The sequence below is a fragment of the Pinus tabuliformis genome, chromosome 1_1 (genome assembly GCF_031772625.1).
Source record: "Pinus tabuliformis cultivar Carrire ecotype Pingquan chromosome 1_1, CPIR1, whole genome shotgun sequence".
In the NCBI taxonomy this organism is placed as follows: Eukaryota; Viridiplantae; Streptophyta; class Pinopsida; order Pinales; family Pinaceae; genus Pinus; species Pinus tabuliformis.
Genome location: NC_142297.1, coordinates 671,287,255 through 671,303,741, shown reverse-complemented (window position 1 = coordinate 671,303,741; position 16,487 = coordinate 671,287,255). Strand labels below are relative to the sequence as shown.

Below are 16,487 nucleotides of genomic sequence, written 5' to 3'. Positions count from 1 at the left end.
GATGTGGTGTAAAAGGGGTTTACTTTGGACAACGAAGCGTGTTCTACTTTTTTTTGACTAACATGATACGAATAAAGCGATGTGGTGCCCACAGAAAAGAATAATTGAATGCAACTTGTCTCTTCACAAACCCCGGAAAATGACTGTTCATTTAAACGCGTATACGGTCACGAGGATTCCGCGTCGTCGACTCTGTTACATCGAAAAAGCAAAGTACTATTTTGCACGATCATGATGCATCAATTAAATTGCAGATCCTCCTGTAAATGAGCCGCACCTGTCACGCACTCAAACGACTCTTTCGGAAGTGGCCGACCAAGGTGGGGCCGGAGATGCATCAAGTTGCGGAAGTTTCCTGCTCGCCATTCACGGCCTTACCGACTAAGTTGCTGCTTTCGGCGCGTTTTCAAACAGGGTCGACTCGCAGGGGCGATATCTTTACGGCTAAACTGGGAGGTGCCCTGTTGTTGTATCAACCAGAGCAACTATATTTCAGGTGCTAATCCTCGCTAGCGTTTTCCTTCCTCATCCTTACCCACCTCTTGTTTCTCTGTGTATCCCTGAATTCATCAAAATGGCTCAACCACTCGCTTCCGCCTCCGCTTCCAGTTCTGCATCTTCTCATGGCAATTACAGTTATCAAATTTTTATAAACCATCGCGGCGATGTGAAAAAAACCTTTGCAAGCCATCTCTACCGCAGGCTTCTTCGGGATGGATTCAGAGTCTTTCTTGACCAGTCGGAGTTAGAGCGCGGAGAAGAAATAGTTTCTCAAATAGAAGGAGCTATAGCAACTGCCTCCGTACACGTGGCTATTTTTTCCCCGGGATATGCGCAATCAAGGTGGTGCCTTGACGAGCTTGTTCAAATGCTGGAGTCGAAGGAGTCTCGTGCTGCCACTGTTATTCCGGTATTCTATAATGTTAAGCCTTCCGTTTTGCGATGGACGGACATTGGCAAGAACATCGATAGAGGTGCTGAAGCCTTGAGAATTCTTCGGCAGACGGGCAGGTATAGAGTGTTTGTTCACGCTTTGAGAATTCTCCGGTGGACGGGCAAGGATAGCGTGTATGTTCAAGCTTTGAGAAATCTACGTTGGACGAGCAGCGATAGGGTGTATGCTGAAGCCCTTACTAATCATGAAAAGAAAAAGAGATACACGCAGGAAAGACTTGCGGGTTGGAGAAAAGCACTGTCTGACGTTTCACTTATTAGCGGCTTCGAGCTGGAGGCCTGTAATGGGTTAGTACTTTGTCTGTCATTCTATGTATTACTTTAACTGTGCTGATAAACAAACCTTCAAATTTTCATGCGGTGCTTGTTCTTTTGCTAATGACCAGTGACGAAGGCGTTCTCGTGGACGAAGTAGTGCGACAAGTGCAGAAAAAGGTTGGAAAAGCACCATTGCCTGTTGCCACACATCCAACCGGATTGGATGAAAAGCTGCAACAGCTCGAAAGAACGGTGCTATGGGAGCAACAGCACAACAGAGGGGGACCCAATATTGTGGGGATTGTGGGTAGTGGTGGGTTGGGGAAAACTACTCTGGCAAAATTTTTCTTCAACAAGAAGAGATCAGATTACCAGCAGTCCTGTTTCTTACATGACGTTAGAGACGCTGCAGCTAGGTGCAGTCTACCATCCTTGCAGAGTGAACTTTATAAAGACTTGTCAAACGGAGGGGATCAGGTAATGCGCAATGTTGATGAAGGTATAGCTACTTTAAAAGATCGTCTCTCCTGTAGTCAAGCTCTCATAGTCATGGATGATGTAGATGATGTTGAGCAGCTGGACGCATTATTTTCACCCGTGAAGGACGTCCTTCCTTCTGGTAGTTTAATTTTGTTTACATCTCGCGATCTGGACGTTCTTAGAAAATATGCAGGCATACAAGAGTCATCCATTTACAAGATGACAGGCCTTGATCCTGAACATTCTCAACAGCTTTTTTGCTCCTATGCCTTCCACCAGCCCTATCCTGCTCTTGAGTATGAAGATTTGGTTACAGAGTTTTTAAATGTGTGCCAGGGATTGCCCTTGTCTCTCCAAGTGATTGGGGCGCTATTGTACTCTGGAAGCTGCGAGTATTGGAAAGACCAATTGCGCAAACTATCCCAAGTGCTTCCCACGAAAATACAGAGTAAACTTATGATTAGCTATGATAGTCTTGATAAAGAGGAAAAGGAAATGTTCTTGGATATCGCCTGTTTCTTCATAGGAATAAAGAGGGATACAGCTATAAACGTATGGGATGGATCTGGCTGGAATGGATCGCTGGGACTTAGGACTCTTGAGAGCAAGTGTCTTGTCACGTTCGATGAAAAAAACTGTTTAAGAATGCACGATCATCTCCGTGACCTGGGTAGAGAATTGGCGGAGCTTCCTGGATGCCCACGTCGTCTTTGGCGCCCAACTGACAGCCTCTTTCGTAATGTGCCGACTACATCCACGGTAGGTGTTCAAAGCTCTAGACATCATGTTGTGTTCTGAAATTTATGGTTAGAGAATCGTGTCTTTAGGGTTGCTATTTCCTGATCTTCGCAAAGATGTCAATCTTGTCTCCTAACTACTTCACTGTAACAATTTAGGTGCGCGGACTTACCATGATTCGACAAGGATATGGCGAATCGTCCCAAAGTCCTTCGGAGTTTAATGATCGTATCGTTGATATGAGCGGTTTGCAGCTGCTGAGAGCTCCAGTGGATTGTTTGGAAAGGATATTCAAGGCGATGAGAAACCCAGAACTTCTATGGCTTCGCTGTGAGATATATGCATCTCTCTCCCTCCCTTCGTGGATTCAAAGTTATGCTCCGGGGATTGAAATAAATAGTTGCCTATCTTCGTGGATTCCAATAAAGAATCTAAGAGTGTTGGAATTGGTATACCTGCAATCGTGGTACAGGGAAAATTCCCCGATGTTAGGAACCTTGTGGAACACTGAATATGAGGTACATGTAAAGTTTTATTTTTTATATTTTTCAATTTAGTTAAAAGTGTATGGCCCTAACAGGTGGCGGTATAGTTTCTAGATATTCATTTTAACATTTTCAGCGTGTAATGCAGGCACCTGTTCAGTTGAGGGAGTTGAATATAGGTATTGCCCTTTTCGAGTTACCAAAGTCCATAGGGCAGTTGAAGTACCTGCAAAAGATTGAACTGCACGACTTTAGAGGAACATTGCCTGAAGAGTTCTTTCATCTCTGCTCGTTGAAACACTTAAGACTCCGCGCACTCATGGAGTCGTTGTCAGACTCTTTGGGGAATTTCACAAGCCTCCAACATATTGACTTGTCTGAATGCGAACATTTGCAAGCGCTGCCGCCCTCATTTGGTAATTTAGCAATGCTCCAACATATTGACTTGTCACGGTGCAAGGAATTGCAAACACTGCCGGCTTCCGTTGGAAATTTGAAACAGGTCCAATATATTAATTTGTCATGGTGCAAGAATTTGCAAAGGCTGCCGCAATCCTTTGGGGATTTAACAAATCTCCAAAAGCTTAATCTGGCCGACTGTGGGAAGTTGAAAATGCTTCCAGACTCCATGAACTTGATTCGACTAAAACATCTCAATTTGAAAGGCTGCTGTGACTTGATCCTCACTGGTCAAACACTAGAGAATGTTAGCACGCTTGAAAGTTTAGACTTTTCTTGGTGTGGCAAAATGGAGATATTGCCTTCCCAAGTCACACGTCAGCAGTTCCTGGAAGAACTATTTTTGAGGGGCACAAATTTAAAAGAATTGCCAAATGACATTGGAGATCTCAGCAATTTGGAAATTCTGGAAGTAGACAGCCCTTCGTTGGAAACCTTGCCGCATTCACTGGGTAAGCTAATGAAATTGAAGAAATTGGCACTGTGCTCGAGGGAATTGAAAGATTTGCCCGACTCAGTTGGCGAGTTAAAACAGTTGACACACTTGTCAATAGATGCTCCGATTCGTGAAGTGACATTTGCCAGTGTGGAAAAGGTTCAAGGAGGTCGCAGATTGTTGGACTCTTGTATTGACAAGTGCTTGCCTGGACTCAAACGGTTAGATCTGTTGAAGACCAGAATAACTGAAATATCATTTGGTGAAGGTGTTTGCCCGGTCCTTGAAGAGCTCCATCTCAGAGATTGTCGTGCATTAAAGAAATTAAGGGGGCTTCGTGGCCTTGCAAAGCTTCGATCTCTGAACATGGAGGGGTGTATAGAAATAGAGGACCTGCCAGCTCTGGGTGTCTTGGAGTTCGACAATCTTACAGATTTGAACCTGAAGGAATGCGCAATTGGTGGTGTACTGCCATTTGCCAGTGTGGAAAACGTTGGAGGAGATTGCAGATTGTTGGACTCTTCTATTGACAAGTGCATGCTTCGGCGGCTCAGTTCCTTAAACCTGTCAAAGACGAGAATAACCGAAATATCATTCGGTGAAGGTGTTTGCCCAGCCCTTGAAAACCTCTATCTCGAAGATTGTGCTGAGCTTGTGGAGGTTGGAGCATTGCCGACAACACTGACAGATCTTTCCCTGAAGGATTGTTGTGCATTAAAGAAATTAAGGGGGCTTCGTGGCCTTGCAAAGCTTCGATATCTGGACATGGAGGGGTGTATACAAATAGAGGACCCGCGAGATCTGGGTGTCTGGGAGTTGGACAATCTTACATATTTGAATCTGAGGGAATGCGCAATTGGTGGTGTACTGCCATTTGCCAGTGTGGAAAACGTTGGAGGAGATTGCAGATTGTTGGACTCTTCTATTGACAAGTGCATGCTTCGGCTCGAAGTCTTACACCTGTCAAAGACGAGAATAACCGAAATATCATTCGGTGAAGGTGTTTGCCCAGCCCTTGAACGCCTCTATCTCGAAGATTGTGCTGAGCTTGTGGAGGTTGGAGCATTGCCGACAACACTGAAAGTTCTTTCCCTGAAGCATTGTCGTGCATTAAAGAAATTAAGGGGGCTTCGTGGCCTTGCAAAGCTTCGATCTCTGAACATGGAGGGGTGTAGAGAAATAGAGGACCTGCCAGCTCTGGGTGGCTTGGAGTTGGACGATCTTAGATATTTGAATCTGAAGGAATGCGCAATTGGTGGTGTACTGCCGTTTGCCAGTGTGGAAAACGTTGGAGGAGATTGCAGATTGTTGGACTCTTCTATTGACAAGTGCATGCTTCGGCTCGAAGTCTTACGCCTGTCAAAGACGAGAATAACCGAAATATCATTCGGTGAAGGTGTTTGTCCAGCCCTTGAAGACCTCATTCTCAAAGATTGTGCTGAGCTTGTGGAGGTTGGAGCATTGCCGACAACACTGAAATATCTTTCCCTGGACTACTGTTGTGCATTAAAGAAATTAAGGGGGCTTCGTGGCCTTGCAAAGTTTCGATATCTGGAAATGCAAGGGTGTTATGCAGTCGAAGAGCTGCCAGGTCTTGAAACATTGATATCATTGACTAGTATCTGGACATCTGAATGTGAGAATATGAAGAGAATACTGGAATTGGCTGAGGCGGCAAATCCTGAAAGCCATGTTTTCAAAAAGGTAACTTGGTTCTCACCGGCAGGGTCGGTGAGTGAGTCGGAATCGGTGCCGTCCGAGGCGAAATCGGCGTTTACTGAGACGTCAAATCCTGAAAGCCATGTTTTAAAAAGGTCATTCAGCTCCCCCATTTGATGACACGAAATGAGGCTTAGTTAATGGTTTTCAGTTTATTTTTATTGATACAGGTTCCAAATGTGGCTTTAGTACAAAGCTAATGCTAGGATTAATGTTATGTTGCTTCAATGTGATGAGAAGGTATTTATCACTCGGAGCGTTTAGTCTAGGGTTAATATTCTAGTTCTGTTTTTTTGGTTAATCTATGGAAGAGAGAAGTACATTAAGTCATATCAATATTTAAAAATTTTAAATGACGCTTTGATTATAAATTGTAGTTCTGTTTTTTTGGTTAATCTATGGAAGAGAGAAGTACATTAAGTCATATCAATATTTAAAAATTTTAAATGACGCTTTGATTATAAATTGAAGTAAAATTTTATTTCATAAAAATTAGTGTGGTGGAAATTAGTAAAATTTTATCTCTTAAAAATTAGTGTTATGCAAAATTATTTATTACATTTTATTGAAACTATTTATTTTGGAAACTTTATTTTTTGTTTTTATATATACGAGTGTTAATTTAATATGAGAATGTGCAAGTATGAATGTTTGAGGTACATAATTGATTGCATTTTAATTTTGAAGTTTTTTTATTTTTAATTTTTGGTTTAAGGTAAGAAGAAAAACTTTATAATATCTTTAATTTATGTTAAAGAGGGAGTCTATATAGGTTGATACAATCTTTTTTGAATTTTGTGGAAAAACCTGTGAACAGCTTTGAAACCAACGTTTGGGACTAGCTTAGTGAATCCGGCAATGAGATTTGTATTTGAGAAGAGAGAGTGTGAAGTTACAGAGAGTGTGAAGTTACAGAGCTTATTAATAGTTATTTGAAAAATAAGTCTGATCACTTCATTTGTAGTCGGCTTACAAATGATAAATTAATTAATAATTATTTAATTTATTTATTTAAATAAGTATTTATTTTATTATTTATTATTTATTATATATTTATTTAGTTTTTAATTTTATATTATAATTGTTTATTTATATAAATATTTTCTTATTATTCTAATTATATTAATTAATTAAATAATTATTATTATTATTAATTTTATATATCTATATATATATATATTATTATTATTTATTTATATATAATAGTGACAAATGCAATGTTAGGGGGATATAAAGTTTTGGTAAAATAATGTAAAAGGTATGGTGTGGCAAGTAGTGACAGAGCCAAAGGGGATTTTGAACATTAAAGCATGAGTGTGGTGTTGTGGGGATACAACTATCATCATCATACTTGTATCTTGTTTTCAACCATTCCAAGATTCCTTGTTTGGTGTCATTAACTCTTGATTCACTCTTAATTTTAAGATTCGTGGTTTGGTATCATTAACTCTTGATTCTCTCTTAATTTATTTCAATTCATATTTTATCTATCCTATTGTATCCATGATTATAATTGTTGTTACTTTAGTTTATTTCACATTACTATTATTTTATCATTTTGGTAATTTTCAACTTTGTCTTGTTTGACTTTTTTCATTTTCTCTTAAATAAAGGGGCTTGTAGTTTATTTTCTAGCTAGTTTCTTTTAGGACCAACATACTTGGTTTTAGTTTTTATTTCCTTATTCTTCTTTAGTTTGTTGACATATATATCGAATTATTTTAGGAAGTGCATTGTTTCATGTGAAGGTGCTTTACTTACTTGAAACCAAAGTTACAACTTTAGAAGATAGAAAATTCAAGTTTCATAAACTTGGATTGTTTTAAATCATTGCAGATTTGGTAGGTAGATAAGTATATAATATAAATCAATTTTGAAATGTGAAATAGATAAATAGATATTAGTATTTTTGATAAATATTTGCCATAGGGAATTATATGGGTGTGCATTATTTCTATCACTAATGTTTGCTTTGTTAGAATTTAGTATCATTAACTTTTTGCTATTGAAAAATATGGACCATTCATTTCACATTTATCAGCACTGCCCAATTATTGTTCTTTTCTTCAAATAGAATGATTTATTGGACTTAGATAAAAATACTAAATAAATAAAAACTACTTCAATATGTCACTAAATTCTGATTAGAATTTAACATCCTTACTCTTATAAAAGAAAATTCAATAATTTTATAGTTACCTAGATCCAGTCATAACATAAACTTATTAAAAAGGCTGAATTACAAATTCATACTTTGAATCCAATAAATTATTAAGAAGACTCAAATATAATTTCATGCTTTGAATTAGACAAAAATCGTTGTTGTTCCTATCACCACCAAATCTAAAATCAACCAATTTTATACTTTCCCCAACTATTTTGATCTATAGATTATTTGAATTAATTTATCACCTTTTTATTTTTATTTGTAATGAATGTGTCATTTTTTTCTTTTTTCAAAGTTGGGAAAATATTCTTGGAAATTGAAACAAACCATTGTGATAGTTAGCCTTTGGAAGACAACCCATAAAAAATGAAGGTTGTAGTGAAGAAGGGCATCAATGGGGAGATGCAAAGAGAAATTGGGAAGCTTGAGGAGTAAAGATGAGAGTTTGAAGAGTGTAACTAGCTTCAAAATAGGATGAAAAAACAATTGAGTTTGTCCATAGAACAAATGTGTCTTTGAGCCATGGTCATCTACACTTTTTTTAGTGAACAATAATGCTTGATATTTATGGGCATGTATAACTCAAAGATTGTGTTGATTATGGTGCATTTAATTGCCATTGTATATTTAGTGCATTTTATTGCTTAAATATTATGTCTTGGTAGTGGATGCAAACTACAATAGCTCATTACCACTCACCATAGTGTTGAAATTTTCTATTGGTCCTCTTATTGTTTGTGGGTGCTATTGTCAATCACCTACAACAATATTTGAGTTGTATTAAACGTAGTCATAGCAACATTGTATAGGTTGATTCGTCTTCCACGATGAATGTATTTTACATTATATATTCTCAATTCAGAGTATTTGTATTTTTCTTTGTCGTGAATGGTAATAGATAAGTGAAGAATGTTTTCCAAACTACAACATTGTAAGAATACACAAGCTCTATTTTGAATGAGGCATAGTCTTCCTATATAGAAATGTTTTACAATCTATAGGAGACAATATTTTTATTATTCCATAATTTGTATTCATGTTGATTTAACCAACAAGCCATAGGCCTACCATTTATGGATCAATATTAAAGAACAAGAAGGAGATGAAATCCATCTATTGGTTGTTCTAGTTATAGTAATATTGGCCTAATGATTTTTTTTTTTGGTATTTAAAAGTGATCTTATCATGAATTAGATGGAAATATTTAAATGTATTGTATATTATTAGTTGGTTATAGGATAATTGCATCGATAAAACCCCTTGGAAAAGAGGTAAATTTCAATGTTCATGATAATTGATGGTTAATCATAAGGTCAAAATTGAATATCCTTTACTCCCTCTAGATGTCTCATTGAGTGGCCACTAACAAGTGATATTTTGCTTGGTAATGAAATAGAGTTGGATAGAAACATGTGTTAATTCATATATCAAGGTTCGTATGGACTAGTCAACTTTAATGCGTTCTATAAATCTAAAAGGGTATCATAACACTAAGAAATTTAAGTTAATAATAATAATAATAATAATAATAAAGAGAAAGTTGAGATGTGATATTATGTGAGTAGAAAAGGCATAAATCATTGCCCATGTTGGAAAATGCCCAAGTTTTTCTCAAATTTTGTTTATTTCCCATGGAAAATAAGTTCTTAGAGGAAATTCTAAAAGTCCAACAAGAACCTTAAAGTAATGGGTCCAACTAGTATACTAAATCACGAATATTATAAAACTTGCAACAAAAGAATTGAAATGTTTGACAATATATCATTGATAGATAGAAAATACTTAAATGTTATTTTGACTTCTAATTAATCTATAAATATTTCATTCATTTTTAGACATTAACATTAGTACTGTCAGGGCAGGAGGGTAACTCCACGAATCAATTTGTGTTTTTGCATTAAGAGAAAGCATGGATATATACAAGGAGAGGGAGACTATTGGGTTTCATCTCCCAATGTCTTTTCATCTTCCAATTTATTTTATTTTTCTATTTACAATATTTACATAGATTTTCATAATCCCAAAGATTAGGTGTCAACATTCCCCCCCTTAATCTAAAGGGATGTCTGCAATTTGCTCATTTGTGGAACAATGTCGTAGGTGGATTTTATTAGCTTCAACATGATGTCAAATCAAATGATACTTTGTATTGATGTGCTTGGTTCAATCATGGAACTTTGGCTTCTTGGCCAACTTTATTACAATAGTGTTATCAATCAAAAGAGGAGTTGAATGCTCTTGTTTCTCCTATAAATCTTCCAGAATTTTCCTAGGCCACACAATTTCCTTGGTTGCTTCATTTGCTGCGACATATTCTACCTTAGTTGTGGAATCTGCTAGAATTCACTATTTGCATGAACTCTAGGAGACAACTCCTGATACAAGACTCATAACATAACTTGAATTAGATACTCTGGTTTCTTTATCTCCATCAAAATCTAACTCGGAGTATCCAATCAAGTTGAAATTTTCCACCAATGTATACTTGAGTCCAAAGTCTTAAGTTCCCTTCAAGTACTTTAGAATTCTTTTTGTGGCAGGCCAATGACCCTCACAAGGATTTTGCATGAACCTAGAGAGGATTCCAACAATAAATAAAATGTCTGGTCTGGTAGTAATCAGGTAGTTGAGACTTCCTACGAGTTGTCTATATTTCATTACATCCTCAAATTCTTTTCCTTCAGTGAATGTGAGCTTTAAGTTCTGTTCCATTGGAGTAGTTAAAGGATTTCACTCATCCATGCCAAACCTATTCAACAAATCTCCAATGTATTTCTTCTAAGACAAGAGTATAAACTTCGGATGTTGGGTCACTTCAATACCAAGATAATAGTGAACATAACCCAAATATGTCATTTGAAGACCTTTTCTTAGTTATTTATTTATGGATGCAATGTAATTATCATTGTTCCTTGTCATCAAAAGATCATGTACATATACCACAAGATACACAATTTTTTTTCCAACTTTCTTGACAAACAAAGTTGCATCATTAAGATCATAATGTTTGAAATTGAGTATTAGAAGATGCTCAGTCAAATTTTTGTACTAGGCTCACTGTGCTTGCTTGAGTCCATACAAGGATTTTACAAGCTTGCATACTTTGTGTTCCTGATCCTTCACAACAATTCCTTCTGGTTGGGACATAAAAAAAATATCTTTTAGATCTCCATTCAATAAAACAGTTTTTACATCCATTTTATGGACTTTCCAACAGTTCTGAGATGCCAAGGAAAAGAGTGTTTAGATGATAGCCCATTTTGCAATGGGGGAATATGTTTACTCATAATCAACCTCTTCCTTCTGTGCAAAACATTTTTCCACAAGCCTGGCTTTATGCTTGTCAAGTGAGCCATCTATTTTATACTTGTTTTTGAGGACCCACTTGCAGCCAATTAGTTTAGTTTCTAATGGAGGATCAACTAGTTTCTAGGTGCCATTCTTTATCAAAGCATCATATTATTTCCGCATTGCTTCTTTCCATTCATCATGAGAAGTGGCTTGCTTGATGGAATTTGGTTCAAAATCTATAGACAAATTTAGTTCACATTCATAAGAAACGTCTATATCAACAAGTGAACCAAGATCGTCTACATCACCTCCATTTTTTCTAACAAAGCTTCTTGCTCTTGTCTTTCCAACCTCATTAAGACAAACACTTTCAAGTGCCTTTATCAGTCATTTTGGAGGACCTTTCTGAGATGGCCCATGTTGCTCAATTCACTGAGATGGGGCTGAATCAAGTTCTAGCCTCCCAATTCTCTCAATCACATCACTTAAAGTGTCTTCTTGATTAGTGCTTGGAGCTTCATGGGATTAGGGTCCGTCACCAATGTCGCATATGGTTACGGTCTTTAAAAAACATTGTTTTAAGTGTATATAGTGATGGTCCTTTAAGGTTTGTCACCAAAGCCATTTTCAATGACACTTTTGGTGAGGGTCGTTAAAGGCCCGTCACTAATTCTCTCTTTGATGACACTTTTGGTGAGGGTCATTAAGGGCCCATCACTAATTCTATCTTTGGTGACACTTCTAGTGACGATCTTTTATTGACCCTCACCAATACTCTTTTTGGTTACTTTTGGTAACGGTCAAAAAATGTTCATCATCATTAATCATTCGAGCGAGTTTTTGATGACACTATGTACCTGTTACTATATTTTTTGTCAAAAGATAACGATTTAAGACCATTGTTATGGAGTTTTTTACTTTATGTGTCCAAGGTCATAGTGGTTATAGTCAATCAATTTGTTAAGAAGTAATTAGTGTGTATCATTTCCCTCAAGTCATAAAAATATAGTTTTCCTATGAGTTAACACATGATTCATCTCTATTAGGTTTATTATCTAGAAAATTTCCTTTAAATAAAGTTCCACTAGTGTGTGTAGGAACTATATTATTTAATACATAATCAAGCTCTGTTAATTCTATTAATATGTTGTTCAACAACATTGTTAGTCTTGGAAGATTAAATAAAGATCACATCTATAGATATTATAGACTTCTTATTAACGTCATCATAAAGACAATATTATTTGGAGATATCTAAGTACCCCAAGAAGGTACATTTGTTACTTATTTCACCAAGTTTGTTTATCTATTTTTAGATATCAAGGCATAACAGGTGGAACAAAAAACCCTGAGATGCCACACCAAAGGAATGTGGACATACCACGTTTCATAGGAAGTATTGTTTTTTATAGCATGAGATGTGCACCTATACTTTATATACACAACACATAGAACTACATCAACCCAAAACATCAGCTTTACATTGTTGAAAAACATCATTGATTAGCTATATTTAAGATTGTGCTGTCCATTATTTTACCTACTCCATTTTGTTGGGGATTATAAGGCACAATTGTTTCATGTTTGATCTGATGTCTACGAAGATAGTTTTCAAATTCATTTGAAGTATATTCTTTTTGATTATCAGTACAAATATAGCTAATGTGAGATTGTGCATCATTTTCAATCCATGCATGAAAGCTCTTGAATGTTTCAAAAGCTTTAGATTTGTTCTTCAATAAATAAACCCAACACATTTTGGTGTAGTCATCGATAAATTTCATCATATAGTTATTACCGTTTGCAGAAGGAACATGCATTGGGCCACATAAATAAAAATGAATGAGTTTAAGTTTTCTATGTGCTCTAGAATGAGAATCATGGAACGATTGTCTGTTGTGTTTTCCTAAGATACAAGCATGGCATTGCTTAAATTTCCTAGGATTTGTAGGAAAATCAGTGACACCATTTTTCTTTGACAAACGAAGGTTTTCATAGTTCAAGTGTCTAAATCTAGCATCATTACAAGAAAAAATGGCATTGGTGAGGGTCCGTCACCAATGTCACATATGGTGACGGTCTTTAAAAAAGTGTTGTTGTAAGTCTATATGGTGATGGTCCTTTAAGGTTTGTCACCAAAGCCATTTTCAATGACACTTTTGGTGAGGGTCGTTAAAGGCCCATCACTAATTCTCTCTTTGGTGACACTTTTGGTGAGGGCGTTAAAGGCCAATCACTAAATCTCTCTTTGGTGACACTTCTAGTGACGATATTTTATTGATCCTCACCAATGCTCTTTTTGGTTACTTTTGGCAATGGTAAAAAAATGTTTGTCATCATTGATCATTCCAATGAGTTTTTTATGACGCTCCATCTCTGCCATGGACCTTTAGGGTCTATCACCAATGTCGTATATGGTTACGGTCTTTAAAAAAACATTGTTGTAAGTGTATATAGTGATGGTCCTTTAAGGTTTGTCACCAAAGCCATTTTCAATGACACTTTTGGTGAGGGTCGTTAAAAGCCCGTCACGAATTCTCTCTTTGGTGACACTTTTGGTGAGGGTCGTTAAGGGCCCATCATTAATTCTATCTTTGGTGACACTTCTAGTGATGATCTTTTATTGACCCTCACCAATACTCTTTTTGGTTACTTTTGGTAACGGTAAAAAAATGTTCATCATCATTAATCATTCGAGCGAGTTTTTGATGACACCATGTACCTGTTACTATATTTTTTGTCAAAAGATAATGATTTAAGACCATTGTTGTGGAGTCTTTTTCATTATATGTCCAAGGTCATAGTGGTTATAGTCAATCAATTTGTTAAGAAGTAATTAGTGTGTATCATTTCCCTCAAGTCATAAAAATATAGTTTTCTTATGAGTTAACACATGATTCATCTCTATTAGGTTTATTATGTAGAAAATTTCCTTTAAATAAAGTTCCACTAGTGTGTGTAGGAACTATATTATTTAATACATAATCAAGCTCTGTTAATTCTATTAATGAGAGAGACCTAGCACTCCTCAACACTCATGGCACACCTTAACATGCTTTGGAACAGTACACTAACATTCCTTGGCACCTAGCATGTCTTGGAACATCTTTGTGCCTGTAACATCTTTGTACCTAGAACATGTTTCCATGAGTAGGATGCCCAAGCACATGTGCAAAACGCACAAAAGGCTATTTTGTATGGTATCGATGGCTTTGCTCTCATAAACAAATTTTCACTTGGGCTATTTTTACGGATGAAATGATAGCACATTATGAGGATACAAAAAGCAACACTTTTTTTAGAAAATTGATAAATCTCAAATAAAAGGGTTCAATGATGGAGCACATTGAGGACTTCCAAAAGTTGAATATAAGGGTAAAAGATATTCTAGAGGAGCATAGGATTGATGTGTTCATAGGGACTTTAAAAGATAACATCCAACATGAGGTTCGCCTTTGGGAACCGGATTCATTGGAAAAGGCATTCAGGTTGGCAAGAAAAATGGAAAGCAAAATTATGCAACAAGGAAGCCTATCACTTACAATCATAAAGATGGAAGTGTTGCTGCCTCTAGCCATCCACAACCTATAAGGTTGACACCACAACAATTGGAAGAAAAAAGAGCAAAATGGCTTTGTTACAGTTGTGATAGAAAATACACTAAAGGTCATAAGTGTGATGAGAAGAAATTATTTTACGTAGATTGTGAAGAGGAGGAAGAAAATGAACAAGAAACGTCAAAATAAGAGGATATATACCAGGAAAAAACCCTAGAAAAAGAAGAAATGAATCCGACCATATCTTGTAATGCATTGGTGGGAATTACCACTCCACAAACTATCAAGATAGAAGGGAATATCAAGAAGAAAAAGGTAATAGTGTTGATTGATTGGAGAAGTACCAATAATTTTATTCATTGTAAGATAGCCAAGGAATTGAATTGCTTCCTATATCCAACACCAGAGTGTCAAGTGATGGTTGCAAGTGGAGGAACCATAAATTGCTCAGGAAAGTGCCATAATATCAAGCTATCCATGGGAGAATATGTATTGAATAGCCCAATGCTTTCCATTCCAATGGGTGGTGCTGATGTTGTACTAGGAGTCCAATGGCTACAATCCTTGGGTACAATAGCTTTTAATTTTCAGGAACTTTTCATGAAATTCTCCTCAGAAGGAAAGGAAGTTGAATTAAGGGGTATCGCAGGGAAACCAGGAAAGATAGCTCTAACGGAATGACAAAGCTTCTAAAGAAAGAACAACGAGGCATAATTGCACAATTATTTTCACCAAAGGTTCCCACATCGAAATCATCCATTTCTCCAGATCTCCAAAAAGTCTTGGACAATCATTCCAAGGTGTTTGAGACTCCCAAAGGCCTCCCACCTATTCGTGATCATGATCATTCTATTAATTTGATTCCAGGAAGTGTTCCTCCAAACATCAGGCCTTACAGATATCCCTATGTCCAAAAGAGTGAAATTGAACATATGGTTGCAGAAATGCTAGAGGCTGGTATAATTCAACCTAGTCAAAGTTATTTCTCTGCTCTAGTAGTATTGGTTCATAAGAAGGATGGATCATGGCGCATGTGTCCAGATTATAGGGAGCTCAACAAACTCACTATTAAAGATAAATTTCCCATTCCTATCATTGATGAATTATTGGATGAATTGCATGGATCAATTTACTTCGCCAAGTTGGATCTTCGTTTAGGATATTATCAAATCATAATGAAGGTTGAAGACATTCCAAAAACAACATTTAGAACTCATGAGGGTCATTATGAATTTTTGGTCATGCCTTTTGGCCTTACTAATGCACCTTCTACATTTCAAGGTTTGATGAATTCCATTTTCAAACCCTTCCCTAGAAAATTTGCGTTAGTATTTTTTGATGATATACTAATCTACAACAAGTCTTGGAAGGATCAGGTCCAACATGTTGACATGGTGCTCAAACTATTGGAGGAGAAACAATTACATGCAAAAATCTCCATATGTTTCTTTGGAGTACAAGAGGTGGAATATTTGGGTCATATTGTATCTCATGAAGGTGTTAAGGTAGATGCTAGCAAAATTAAAACCATTAAGGAATGGAAAATCCCCACGTCCATAAAACACCTATGAGGATTTCTTGGGTTGATGAGGTATTATCGCAAGTTTGTTAAGAATTATGGGAGAATAGCATCGCCTCTAACAACATTATTGAAGAAAGATGCATTTTCATGGATTCCAGAAGCAACGAAGGCCTTTGAACATCTTAAAGAGGCAATATGCCAAGCATTAATCTTAGCTACATCGGACTTCACAAAAACCTTTATTATGGAATGTGATGTGTCAGGAAATGGAATTGGTGTTGTTTTAATGCAAGAAGAAAGACCCATTGCTTTCGAAAGTCATCCAATCAAAGGAAAGTATTTACACAAAGCTATTTATGAGAAGGAAATGTTGGCAATACTACATGCACTTAAGAAATGGTGACCCTACCTAATGGGAAGA

The 16,487-nt window shown here is 36.7% G+C and overlaps 1 protein-coding gene across 1 annotated transcript; it reads left to right on the top strand.

Moving 5' to 3' along the window:
- Nucleotides 1-574: 574 nt before the first annotated feature.
- LOC149215197 (uncharacterized) lies at nt 575-5,884 on the top strand. The gene is made up of 4 exons (XM_089389652.1): nt 575-1,242; nt 1,341-2,451; nt 2,589-2,948; nt 3,064-5,884. The coding sequence occupies exons 1-4, from the start codon at nt 575-577 to the stop codon at nt 5,644-5,646; spliced, it is 4,722 nt and encodes a 1,573-aa protein (XP_089245778.1). The 3' UTR covers nt 5,647-5,884.
- Nucleotides 5,885-16,487: the final 10,603 nt, after the last annotated feature.